This window comes from Physeter macrocephalus, unplaced genomic scaffold, assembly GCF_002837175.3.
Source record: "Physeter macrocephalus isolate SW-GA unplaced genomic scaffold, ASM283717v5 random_68, whole genome shotgun sequence".
NCBI classification, from domain to species: domain Eukaryota; kingdom Metazoa; phylum Chordata; class Mammalia; order Artiodactyla; family Physeteridae; genus Physeter; species Physeter macrocephalus.
Genome location: NW_021145354.1, coordinates 114,899 through 128,001, shown reverse-complemented (window position 1 = coordinate 128,001; position 13,103 = coordinate 114,899). Strand labels below are relative to the sequence as shown.

General features: G+C 45.1%; 1 protein-coding gene across 4 annotated transcripts in view; it reads left to right on the top strand.

The window, feature by feature from the left end:
- The first annotated feature begins 2,913 nt into the window (after positions 1-2,913).
- The window catches only part of DHRS7B (dehydrogenase/reductase 7B), a 39,158-nt gene continuing 28,968 nt past the window's right edge, over positions 2,914-13,103 (top strand). For 2 of the 4 annotated variants that reach the window (XM_028483772.2, XM_028483774.2), the window contains exon 1: positions 2,919-3,307. In XM_028483772.2, the coding sequence (XP_028339573.2) occupies positions 3,120-3,307 (188 nt within the window). In that variant the 5' untranslated portion in view covers positions 2,919-3,119. Of the gene's footprint in view, positions 3,308-5,020; positions 5,581-13,103 lie in introns of those variants that run through there. The other 2 variants (XM_055082301.1, XM_028483770.2) reach the window with 2 other exon arrangements.

Genomic DNA, 13,103 nt, shown 5'->3' with positions numbered 1-13,103 from the left:
GCTGCAAGGCATGTGGGACCCTAGTTCCCCAACCAGGGGTTGAACCCTTACCCCCTGCATTGGAAGGCGCAGTCTCAACCACTGGACCACCAGGGAAGTCCCTCATTCAGTTCAATGTATTTTTAACTTGAGACTACCTTTTGGATCCATAGCTTATTTAAAAGTGTGTTGTTCAGCTTCCAGGTTTTTGGATTTTCTTGTTATTCTATTATTGATACCCAGTATTTTTTTTTTGATGTGTTCCATTTTTAAAGTCCTTATTGAATTTGTTACAGTATTGCTTCTGCTTTATGTTTTGGTTTTTTGGCCACAGGGCACGGTGGGATCTTAGCTTCCTGACCAGGGATCGAACGCGCAGGCCCAGAGGCCATGGCTCACGGGCCCAGCCGCTCCGCGGCACGTGGGATCCTCCTGGACCGGGGCACGAACCCGTGTCCCCTGCATCGGCAGGCGGACTGTCAACCACTGTGCCACCAGGGAAGCCCGGAAGGCGAAGTCTCAACCACTGGACCACCAGGGAAGTCCTGATACCCAGTTTGATCCCATTGTAGTTGGTACACACTCTATGAAATTTCAATTATTTTAAATATGTTGGTTAGTTTTTATGGCCAGGATACAGTCTATCTTGATTTATATTCTGTGGGTGCTTAAAAAGAATGTGTTGTCTCTGGTGTTAGCAGGTGTTCTACAAATCTTGATTAGATCCTGTTGGTTAATGGTATCATTAAGCCTTTCCAAATCTTTGCTGACTTTTAATTTGTTCTATCAAGTACTGAGAGAGGTGTGTTGAAGTCTTCACCTGTAATTGTGGATTTGTCTATTTCTCCTTTTAGTTCTATCAGATTTTTCTTTGCATATTTTGCACCTCTGTTGTTTGGTGCATAAAGATTTAGGGTTGCTGTGTCTTCTTAGGGATTGATTCTTCCATAGGTAAGGTACCTTTCCGTCCCTGGTAATTTTCTCTGCTTTTTTTTTTTTTAACATCTTTATTGGAGTATAATTGCTTTACAATGGTGTGTTAGTTTCTGCTTTATAACGAAGTGAATCAGCTATACATATACATATTTCTCTGCTCTTAAGTCAATTTTATCTGGTATTAATATAGCCACTCCCGCTTTCTCTTAATTAATTAACTTTTGCACAGTTTATCTTTTTCCATCCTTGTACTTTCAACCTACCTATACAATTGAGTTTCTTGTAGCTAGCACAGAGTTTGGTTATATTATTTTTATCCACTCTGCCAATCTCTTCTTTTGTATTTAGACCTCTTTCTTTTAATGTTGTAATTATTAATATGTTAAGGTTTAAGTGTATCATTTTATTTTTTGCTTTCCATTTTTGTCTGTTTTGCTTTGTTGGCTTTTTTTCTTCCCGTGGTTATTTGAACATTTTTAGATTCCAGTTTGATTCATCTATAGTATTTTTTAGTATATCTCTTTGTATAACTTTTTAAGTGGTTGCCCTAGGGATTTCATTATATATACATAACTTATCACAGTCTACTGTTGTCTACATTTTATCAGTTCAAGTGAAGTGTAGAAAGCTCACCTCCTTTTATGCCTGTTTATCCCTTCGCATTTGTAATTGTTTTAAATATTTCCTTTGCATACATTGAGAACCATATTGGAAAGTGTTATAATTTTTCCTTCAACAATTCAACATAATTTAAAAATTTAAGAGAAGTCTATTTTGTTTACCCATATTTTTACTCTTACAGTGTTCTTTCTTTCTATATCTTAGAGCCTAACGTTCTAAGATTCCTGCTTTATCATTACCTTTCTGTTTATAGCACTTCCTTTAGTCATTTTTGTAGGGTAGGCCTGTTGGCGACAGATTGTCTTAGTTTTCCTTCATGTGATAATGTCTGTTTCCCTTTCATTCCTGAAGGATACTTTTGCTGGATGTAGAATTTTGAGTTGCACTTGAAAAATGTTGCATCACTTTCTTCTGGCTTCTGGGTTTCTAATGCAAAATCTGCTGTCATTAAAATTTCGCTCTTGTTTTCAGATTTTGTGGATAATTGTGAAGACTTCCATGGTATGTTAATTGACTAAAGTGAATAAAAAGCAGTGTGTAGAGTATTATGTTGTTTGTATAACACGGGACGGTGGGGGGAATGCGGGGGTACGCCCAAAGACCGCTTGCGGCGTGAGGGTGCTTCCCGAAGGGGACCGACCGCGGAGGCCACGGCCAGGGCCTCGTCGCGAGCTCTCTCCCCTCTCTTCCCTCTAGCGGGCAGCGGGCCCCCGTGGCCTCAGCACGAGGCGGTTTGAACCATGAGAATTCCCCCCAGTTTCTCTCTCCACATCCTCTTTCCATGCTTCCTCTTTTACCACTTGACATCTTTACAAAATTTATTTGCAAGAATTACTTATATATTCTAAATAAAAGTCATCTTCAGATATGCGTATTGCAAATATCTTCTCCACTCTATTGCTTGCCTTTTGCTCTCTTGATGGTCTTTCCACGTCTTAAAGTTAACGATGATCAGTTTATCAGCATTTCCCTTTAAGGTTGCTACTTTTTAATGTCCTGCTAAAAAGTATTTTCCTCTCCCACGGTCACGATATTCTGCTGTTTGGGACTTCCCTGGGGGTCCAGTGGTTAGGACTCGGCGCTTTCACTGCTCTGGCAGGGCTGGATCCCTGGTCCCGGAACTAAGATCCCAAAAACCGCGCGACGCAGCCAAGTAAAACAAAACTAAAAACCTCCGACATTTTGCTGTTGGCTGTTATTTTCCAGGGTCGTGTCTTTCACATTTAGGTCTACAACCTATCTTGGATTGATTTTTTTGCGCGAGGTAGGGGTTACAGTTCGTCCCCCAACGCCGCCAAGGATATTCAATTGATCGAGCACTTTTCCTTCAAAATAACTCTTCTATTTCATTACAGTGGCTCTTTTGTGGGGAGAAGACATGTGACTACATACCCGTGGGTCTGTTTCTGGCTTCTCACTTCTTTTGCATTGATCTTTTTATTTATCCTTGGGCCAGTATCACACCGCTTTAATTACTAAGGCTTTATACTCCGTAGCACACATTCTTCCACTTTGTGTCCCCTGCCCTCTTCCCCAAGAGTGCACGGAACTCAAACCGTGACCTTCCGAATTTCCCTCCGAAGATGGAGGGACCGCACTTAGGCTGGTGGACGCAGTTCAGACCTCCGCATCCAGCCCCTCCTACCTGCGCCTTGAGGCGCGCCCGCCCAGCGCGCATGCGCATCCTCACGGCTGGGCGAGGGAAAAATACGTCACCGGAGAGGCGGGAGGATGGGATTGATTCGTTCTCCATGGCCTCCGCAGCGACTAGGTAGGGCTGCGGGCGGGGGAACCTCGGTGGCGAGGGGCGCGAGGTCCCGCCCCGAGCTGAGGCGCGCGGCAGGTCCCGGCTCGAGCTCGTCTCGCCCGCTGAGGGGAGAGAAGTGGTGTGGAGGCCGAGCGGAGGTCGCGGACCCGGAGGGGCGCCCGCGCCGGAGTCCGGGCTCAGCGTTTTCTGGATGGGGAGCCGCGCCTTCGCTGAGCTTTGAGCCTCGGTTGGCGCGGCTGCAAGTGGGTGTAGGCAGGCGGCGGACCCGATTTCCCCGATTCCGCGCCGTGCGCGGGCGAGGCTGGCGGCACCTGGCTGGTGCAGAGGTAGCGCAGCAGGTACCTTTGCTCGGAGGCCGGGCGGGGCGCTGCCTGCTGCGTCCCCGCGGGGTGGCCCGGCATCTCTTGCGCCTCCTGCCCTTCCTCTGCCGTTCCCAAGCTGTGCGGCTTGGACCAGTGTCCTCAACTGTAACTTTGGGAATAAAACGCCCCCCCAATGAGTTTGTCGAAAAGCGTGGTGAGATTGCGCATGGGTGGTACTCAGCTAGCGTTTGGCACAGAATAGATGCTCAACAAATGGTACCCATACAACCCTCTTTTTAGTTTCCTTTGCTATGGTGATTTGAGAATTGACGAGTGACTTTTGTTACGAAATAGTTACCGAAATAATTTTTGAGCTTCATATACACGTGTGTTTAGTGAACATAATACTTCTGTTAATGGAATTACCAGGAAGTGCTTTTCACGTCTTCCAACCTGGGTGTGGGGAAAACAGAGGAAGTCAGTTTCTAGAAAAGTGGCAGATAGAAAAAGGGATCCTCAACTTGGTGATACAGGGATAGAATTAGCAAAAGTGATCTAATTCTTAGGGATAGGCAGGGAACTAACTTTTTTGAGCACCCACCAAAATGACTGTTGTAGATATCTTTTATTCCTCAGCACGAGGGAGTATAGTGAGTGGTATCACCATATTTTCCAGCCCAGTTTTGGGTGCTGAGAGCACCCACAGCAAATAAGTGAGGGAAGCAGGCTTTTAAAACTAGGCTTCTGGGGCTTCCCTGGTGGCGCAGTGGTTGGGAGTCCGCCTGCCGATGCAGGGGACGTGGCTTCGTGCCCCGGTCCGGGAAGATCCCACGTGCCGCGGAGCGGCTGGGCCCGTGAGCCGTGGCCGCCGAGCCTGCGCGTCCGGAGCCTGTGCTCCGCAGCGGGAGGGGCCGCGGCGGTGAGAGGCCCGCGTACCACACACACACACAAAAACAAACTAGGCTTCTGTATAAAAGAAACTCACTATAGTACAGAGGTTGCTTCTGAAGAGGTCCTTGCTCAAGAATTTATTTTTTTAAAATATTTTTTTAAAGTTTATTTATTTATTTTTGGCTGCGTTGGGTCTTCGTTGCTGCGCGCGGGCTTTTTCTAGTTGCGGAGGGCTGGGGCTACTCTTCCTTGTGGTGCGCGGGCTTCTCATTGCGGTGGCTTCTCTGTTGCGGAGCACGGGCTTTAGGCATGCAGGCTCAGTAGTTGTGGCTCACGGGCTCTAGAGCGCAGGCTCAGTAGTTGTGGCACACGGGCTTAGTTGCTCCGCGGGATGTGGGATCTTCCCGGACCAGGGCTCGAACCCGTGTCCCCTGCATTGGCAGGTAGATTCTCAACCACTGCGCCACCAGGAAAGTCCTGTCTTCATTTATAGTGGAAGAAATGGATTCAGAGATGGGAAGAAATTTAGCACTGAACTAGTAAGGGCAGAGCCAGTTCCGTGTCACTCCAAAAGCTAGTGCTTATCTATGTATTTCATTAATTCCTTCACTTCACAGATATTTATTGAACAGCTGGTCTGTACTAGCAGGTGCTAGGTGTTGGGGATACACTGATGGCCAAAGCAGACACAGCCCCTGTCTTCAGGTAGCAACTTGAGTTGAAATAGCAACTCATAAGCAATGAGTCTAGCAAGGGCGACACACAGAAGATAGAAAATGACCAACTAAATATTGGCTGTGGTCGTGGTACCGGCGATAGGAGACAGTAGAGGGCGCTGTAGGAATATATAATGGGGTCAGCGGCAGCAGGCGGGGTGAGGAGGGACAGGGTCGCCTTTCCTGAGGAGATGGTATTCAGCCGAGACCTTAAGGACTGAGTTGGAGTTAAACTGGGCAAAGAGAAGAGTGAAGAGAAGGAGGGACGCACGTGAGGCCTCGGGGGTCGGAGGGGCTGTGTCTGGTAGTTTCGGAGCGACCCTGTGGCCTGCAGTGGAGAGTGCCTCCAAGGCAGAAGCGGCCACAGGTTGGATCCCATCCGAGCAGTGCTGCGCCCCGGGGTTTATTTGCTTCCCGGGACATATAATCATCTCCACAAACCGTGTCTGTGTTCCAGCTCCGGGCCTCCTTCTTCAGACATGGTTAGGCCTCTGGTTGCCCTGGGTGGGGACGGATGTGCGGAGGGCCAGAGACCTCAGTGTGACACTTGCTCAGTGTTGGTTACTTGCGTGGCAAAGCTGAATAGACAGGAGTGCCAGTATTGTATTTCACCCTATTTGTCTCTGGTTTGCAAAATTATTTAACATTTTTTAGTCTCCTGATGGTCCAAGTCATATGTTAGCTACCTAGGATACAAACGTGTAAGGATAGTTATTAATTTAATTCATGTTTTATTTGCTTTCCATTTAAGATGCTACAGTTGTTTTACCAATATTATTCTTCAGATGTGTTAGTTTACCATCTACTGTGTGCTAGGCACTGTGCTAGGGACATAGTATGAGCAAATAAACATGGTCTGTGTCCTCCTGGAGCTTAAGCTCCCAGTTGGGGCTGGAGGACGGAGAGGGAGGAGGAGCGACTCAGGGAGATGGGGTTGGAGAGGTAGGCAGGGGTCAGACCATGCAGGCCTCACAGGTCATGCCAAGTATCTGGAGCTTTTCCTAAGGATGGTGGGAGGCCACTGAAAAGCCTCAGTCAGGGAGTAGGACCAGCAGGTGTGTGTTTATGAAAGATCACTCTGGCTTCTCCCTCGGCGGTGGAGGCGGAAGTCGATGGGTGTGAGGGCTGTTTAAAAGGTAGGATCAGTGGGACTTGGTAATAGGTTCACTCTGGGGTAAGATGGAAGAGGGAGGTTCAGGGCTGATTCATTTTCTGACCTGTGTATCTGAGATCGGAACTCAGGAAGGACATGAGTTCAGTTTTGAGTAAGACGTCTTTGAAATGATCCAGGTGGGGTGTCACAAAAGCAGGGATGTAGGAAGGTCTGGCACTCACATGACTGGAATGGCTGAGTCTCTAAAGCTCTTGTCAGAGAGGAACAACCTTTCCCATTTTTTTTTGGGGGGGGGCTGTGCTGTGGGGCATGTAGGATTTTAGTTCCCTGACCAGGAATCGAACCTGTGAAGCATGGAGTCTTAACCACTGGACCGCCAGGCAAGTCCCCACCTTTCCTTATTGAGGGAGCTGTCAAGGTGGGACCTGTGAGGTGGTCCAGTGAGAGTAGAATTTCTCCACATTTACGTTGGGGAAAGGTAAAAATAAAATCTTCTGCCTACCTAGGAAATGCTCTCCACAAATGCGGAAAGAAAAGAATTCTGTTATTCAAGCATTAACTGAAACTGGGATACAGCACAGGTAATCTGCAAATGAGACTACAAAAACAGGAAAAAAAAAACCCCCACCATTTACAGCCCATTACGTACGTAATCTCAAGATTAATGGTAATTTGTTCTATTGTAAAAAGACTAGACAACACCATTTGCTGTATGTGTTTTCATCCTAAATTTACCTGGTGATTTACCTGGTGGCCATCTGTGCTAGTCAGTTGCTTTTCTCTGAAAGAAAAATAAAACATCCTTAATTTCTATAAGCAGGTAGTCGAGGTGCCTAGGCTAAACTCCCACTATGTTACCTCTAAGACAGATGGCTCCCAGGCCCTTCAGAAAAAAATTCTTGGGTTTTACTTGTGGCAGGAGCTAGCTTATTTAGCCTTTAAAAAGGTTTGCTTGGGCTTCCCTGGTGGCGCAGTGGTTGGGAGTCCGCCTGCCGATGCAGGGGACACGGGTTCGTGCCCTGGCCGGGAGGGTCCCACGTGCCGCGGAGCGGCTGGGCCCGTGAGCCATGGCCGCTGAGCCTGCGCGTCCGGAGCCTGTGCTCCGCAACGGGAGAGGCCACGACAGTGAGAGGCCCGCCTACCGCAAAAAACAAAACAAACAAACAAACAAATTTACTTAAACAGTGCAGTAAAATGTTGGGCTGGAGCTCTCACAGTATGGGAATTGTTCTGGAGATGATCTTTAAGTGAGTTCCATGTAGTTGTGCATAGTTAGGATGCCTGCAGGTGGTCAAATCTAGCCCATAATTTCTTGTACATTGACTTAAAGAAAAATACAGATACAGATCCTGCTGGTTTCCAGCCAGAACTCTTGTCTCTGGTAGTTAACCCTTCTAGGACTTGTCCTCTTTAATGTCAATAATGTCATTTCTCACTCCTACCCATTGTTAAAAACAAAATTCAACTGGGTAAAATTTTTTTAAATTAATTAATTAATATATATATTTTTGGCTGTGTTGGGTCTTCGTTGCTGCGCGTGGGCTTTCTCTGGTTGCGGCAAGCGGGGGCTACTCTTCGTTGTGGTGCACGGGCTTCTCATTGCGGTGGCTTCTCTTGTTGCAGGGCATGGGCTCTAGGGTGTGCGGACTTCAGTAGTTGTGGCACGCAGGCTCAGTAGTTGTGGCTCGCGGGCTTAGTTGCTCCGCAGCATGTGGGATCTTCCCGGACCAGGGCTCGAACCCGTGTCCCCTGCACTGGCAGGTGGATTCTTAACCACTGCGCCACCAGGGAAGTCCCTAACTGAGTACGTTTTAAAGATCTTACTGGCTTTCTTTGAGTCATGAATAGGACAGCATCCCATCTAGCACACAGAGAGGAGCTCCGAGGAGCTGTACAAAGTGAAAGACTTTTACAGGCAGAAGGAGAGAGAACAGGAAGCTCTACTTGGGAAAAAGCGGGGGTTGGTTGTGGCGAGGTCACCCCCCTTTAAGGGATGCCGGGGTCCACCAGGCAGATGACCTCACTGTGCTGACCAGGCGATTCCTGATACCCTGGTTTAAGATTCCATTTCTGGGAGAGGCTGAAACTAATTAAGTGAAGTTTGGTGATGTGGGGCTCAGCATCGGTGACTCCACTTTGAGCATATTTTCTTGTTTTTAACACCAGTTCTTCATATATGAGATATTTGGCAGGTAAAGTTATGATTTTAATGCAGAAATGAACTCTCCACTAATCTATTCTGGAAGGTCATAAATGTGGGGATGGAAATTGAGATTGAATGGCATGTAAATTTAGCTTGGAAGCTGCTTTCCACTCACCGAGGTGGGAAATTCAACAAACTCTCTTTTAGATTCTACCTGAACTATCCCTTCCAGCTTCTTAAGTTCACGGTAACCTGAGACTTGGCCACTAAACTGCTTACTGGAGGGAGAGACTGCTGATGGCAGCTGAAGTGATTGAACATTGCTTACCAGTAGTTTGAACTTGTTTGCTGTTATCAGCCTTTTTTCATCATTAGTGTATAGGAATGCAAGAGATTTCTGTGCATTAATTTTGTATCCTGCAACTTTACCAAATTCATTCATTGTTTAGCTCTAGTAGTTTTCTGGTGGCATCTTGAGGATTCTCTATGATAGTATCATGTCATCTGCAAACAGTGACAGTTTTACTTCTTCTTTTCCAATTTGTATTCCTTTTATTTCTTTTTCTTCTCTGATTGCCGTGGCTAGGACTTCCAAAACTATGTTGAATAGTAGTGGTGAGAGTGGACATCCTTGTCTTGTTCCTGATCTTAGAGGAAATGCTTTCAGCTTTTCACCTAGTATATCTTCTTTGGAAAAGAAACTTTAGAGAAGAAGCAGCTCATTTTTTATCTGGGTTATCTTTTATTCTTGTGTTGCATGAGTTCTTTTTATATTCTGGACACTTGACCCTTAGGAGATACATGATGTGCAAATATTTTCTCCCATCCTGTTGGTTGTCTTCACTCTTTTGATAGTTTTCTTTGAAGCACAGAAGTTTTTTTTTTTTTAATTTATTTATTTTTATTTTTGTCTGAGTTGGGTCTCCATTACTGTGCGAGGGCTTTCTCTAGTTGCGGCGAGCGGGGGCCACTCTTCATCGCGGTGCGCGGGCCTCTCACGATCGCCGCCTCTCTTGTTGCGGAGCACAGGCTCCAGACGCGCAGGCTCAGTAGTTGTGGCACACGGGCCTAGTTGCTCCGCAGCATGTGGGATCTTCCCGGACCAGAGCTCAAACCCGTGTCCCCTGCATTGGCAGGCAGATTCTCAACCACTGTGCCACCAGGGAAGCCTGAAGCACAGAAGTTTTAAATTTTGATGTTCAATTTATTTTTTTCTTTTGTTGCTTTTGCTGTAGTGTCATAGCTAAGAAATCATTGCTTAATCCAAGATCATGAAGGTTTACACTTAAATATTCTTTAAAGTATTTTATAATTTTAGCTCTCACATTTAGGTCTTTGATCATTTTGAGTTAATTTTTATATATTGTGTTCTGTAAGGTTCCAACTTTATTCTTCAGTTTGTGGATATCCAGTTGTTCCAGTATCATTTATTGAAAAGACTGTTCTTTGCCCATTAATTCACCATAATGTAAAAGTCAAAGCCATTCTTTAAAAACTCACTTTATTGCTAAAAGATTTCTGTTTCATTTATGGGAAATGCCTTATGAGCAGTCTTTTTTTAGGTAACTGCCTAATTCTCCTTGAGTGGTTTTTTTCCTTTTGTTTCAAAGAAAATAAAATGAGCAAGTGGGATATATTCCATGAATGCAAGGTTGGTTCAATATTGGGAGATTGATTAGTATCTTATACAGCATTGTTAAGTATTAGGAACAATGGTATGATTATTTCTTTAGATTCTGAAAAGCCTGTCAAAAAATTCAATACCCATTATAATAAAAGCACTTAGAAAATAGAAAAAAAAAAAGCCTTTATGCTGTTACATACCCTAGCAATAAACATGGTGAATGTACAAAATATGTTTTCGATTTAAGGTATTTTTTTTCTTTTTTAGTATGGGCTCTGGAATTTGCCAGGTAATTTTTTTCAATCCTGAAAAGGCTCTGAGAGAGAAATAAGGAGGGAAATATGTATGGGGAAAAGTAAATCTGCCAACAGTGTTTGGTGAAATAAACAGATTGTTTGATGGCTTACTGTGGACATGTCCTGAGGCGACCTGGCCGTGTCCTTAGGGAGCTATTTGGTGGGATGCTGGGAAATAAAGTGATAGGTCACCGGCTAGGCTATTTTTAAATGAAAGCTTAGAAGGTGGCTCTGGAAAACCCTCTCAGGTTATTATGCTTCCCTCCTCCTTTAATCCTCCAGAACGTGAGATTCCTTTCCATATGTTTTCTGGCATTAAAGTCAGGACACTCTAAGTTTTAAGTGGAACCATTATTAAAAACTGCTTCAGAGTAAAGGGCATTTCCTAGTTAAATTTCACAGTTATGTTTTCCAGTTCCAAAAATAACTTGGGGGACTTCCCTGGTGGTCCAGCGGCTAGGACTCCGCACTCCCAGTGCAGGGGGCCTGGGTTCGATCCCTGGTCAGGGAACTAGATCCCACATGCCACAACTAAGAGTTTGCATGCCGTCATTAAAGATCCCGAATGCTGTGACGAAGATCCCGAATGCTGAAACTAAGACCCGGCACAGCCAAATAAGTAAATAAATAAATTAATAATAAAAAAAAAAAAACCTTGGAACTCAGAGTGAACCATCATCCTAAATAAACTGTCTAAGAGAGAGAACAGTGGGCAGAGGCAAATAATTTATCCAAATTCATGAGGAAACTAATTTGTTAGAATTTTAAAATAATCTGATGTCAACCGTGAGCCTACTTGAAATTAGACAGCATTTAATGTTTAATCCTTTATGAATGACACATTTAAAATTTTTTATGGTAATAAAATACACATAATTTGAATTCACCTTTTTTTTAAAAAAAATTATTTATTTATTTATTTTTAATTTTTGGCTGCGTTGGGTCTTCGTTGCTTCGTGAGGGCTTTCTCTAGTTGTGGTGCGCGGGCTTCTCATTGCGATGGCTTCTCTTGTTGCAGAGCACAGGCTCTAGGCATGCAGGCTTCAGTAGTTTTGGCACACGGGCTCAGTAGTTGTGGCTCGTGGGCTCCAGAGTGCGGGCTCAGTAGTTGTGGCGCACAGGCTGAGTTGCTCTGTGGCACGTGGGATCTTCCCGGACCGGGGCTCGAACCCGTGTCCCCTGCATTGGCAGGTGGATTCTTAACCACTGTGCCACCAGGGAAGCCCTGAATTTACCATCTTAACCATTTTTAAGTGTATAGTTCAGAAGTGTTAAATACATTTACAGTGTTGTGCCACCATCACCACCATCTGTCTCCAGAATTCTTTTCATCTTGCAAAACTGAAATTCTGTACCCATTAAAAAATAACTCCCCATTTCCCTCCCTGCTCCCAGCCCCTGGCAACTCCCATTCTACTTTCTGTCTCTAAGAATTTGACTACTCTAAGTACCTCATGTAAGTGGACTCATACAGTATTTGCTTTTGTGTCTGGCTTATTTCACTTAGCATAATGTCCTCAAGGTTCATCCATATTGTAGCATGTGTCAGAGTTTCCTTCCTTTTTAAAGCTGAGTGATATTCCATTGTATGTACATATCATATTTTGCTTATCCATTCATTGGTTGGTGGACGCTTGGGTTGTTTCTGTGTTTTATCTATTGTGAATAATGCTGCTGTGAACATGGGTGTACAGATATCTCTTCGAGACCCTGCATTCAATTCTTTTGAGTATATACCCAGCAGCAGAATTACTGGATCATATGATAATTCTATTTTTAATTTTATTGAGGAAACTCCATACTTTTTTTTCAGGGGCCATACTGTTTTACATTCTCACCCACAGTGCATAGGGCTCTCACCGTTGTGGCCTCTCCTGTTGCAGAGCACGGGTTCTGGGCGGCCATGGCTCACGGGCCCAGGCGCTCCGCGGCATGTGGGATCTTCCCGGACCGGGGCACGAACCCGTGTCCCCTGCATCGGCAGGTGGACTCTCAACCACTGCGCCACCAGGAAAGCCCCTCTGGTTTTTTGATAGTAGTCATTCTAATGGGTGTGAGGTGGTATCTCATTATAGTTTTTATCTGCATTTCACTAATGACTAGTGATATTGAGCATCTTTTCATATACTTATTGGCTGTTTTTATGTCTTCTTTTGAGAAATGTCTGTTCAAGTCTTTGCCTATTTTTTTTTTAAATTTATTGGGTCTTCGTTGCTGCGCGTGGGCTTTCTCTAGTTGCAGCGAGTGGGGGCTGCTCTTCGTTGTGGTGCGCGGGCTTCTCATTGTGGTGGCTTCTCTTGTTGTGGAGCTCGGGCTCTAGGCGCGCAGGCTTCAGTAGTTGTAGCACATGGGCTCAGTAGTTGTGGCTCGCAGGCTCTAGAGTGCAGGCCCTGTAGTTGTGGCGCACGGGCTTAGTTGCTCCGTGGCATGTGGGATCTTCCCGGACCAGGGCTCGAACCTGTGTCCCCTGCATTGGCAGGAGGATTCTTAACCACTGTGCCAGCAGGGAAGCCCCCTTTGCCCATTTTTGAATCAGGTTGTTTTTGTTTTTGAGTTTTTGTTTTAAATTGTAGGAGTTCTCTATTTTAGATATTGCTCCCTTATCAGATATATGATTTGAAAATATTTTCTGCTACCCTGTGGGTTATCTTTTTACTCTGTGAATAGTGTCTTTTATTGCACAACATTTAAAATTTTTCTTGGGCTTCCCTGG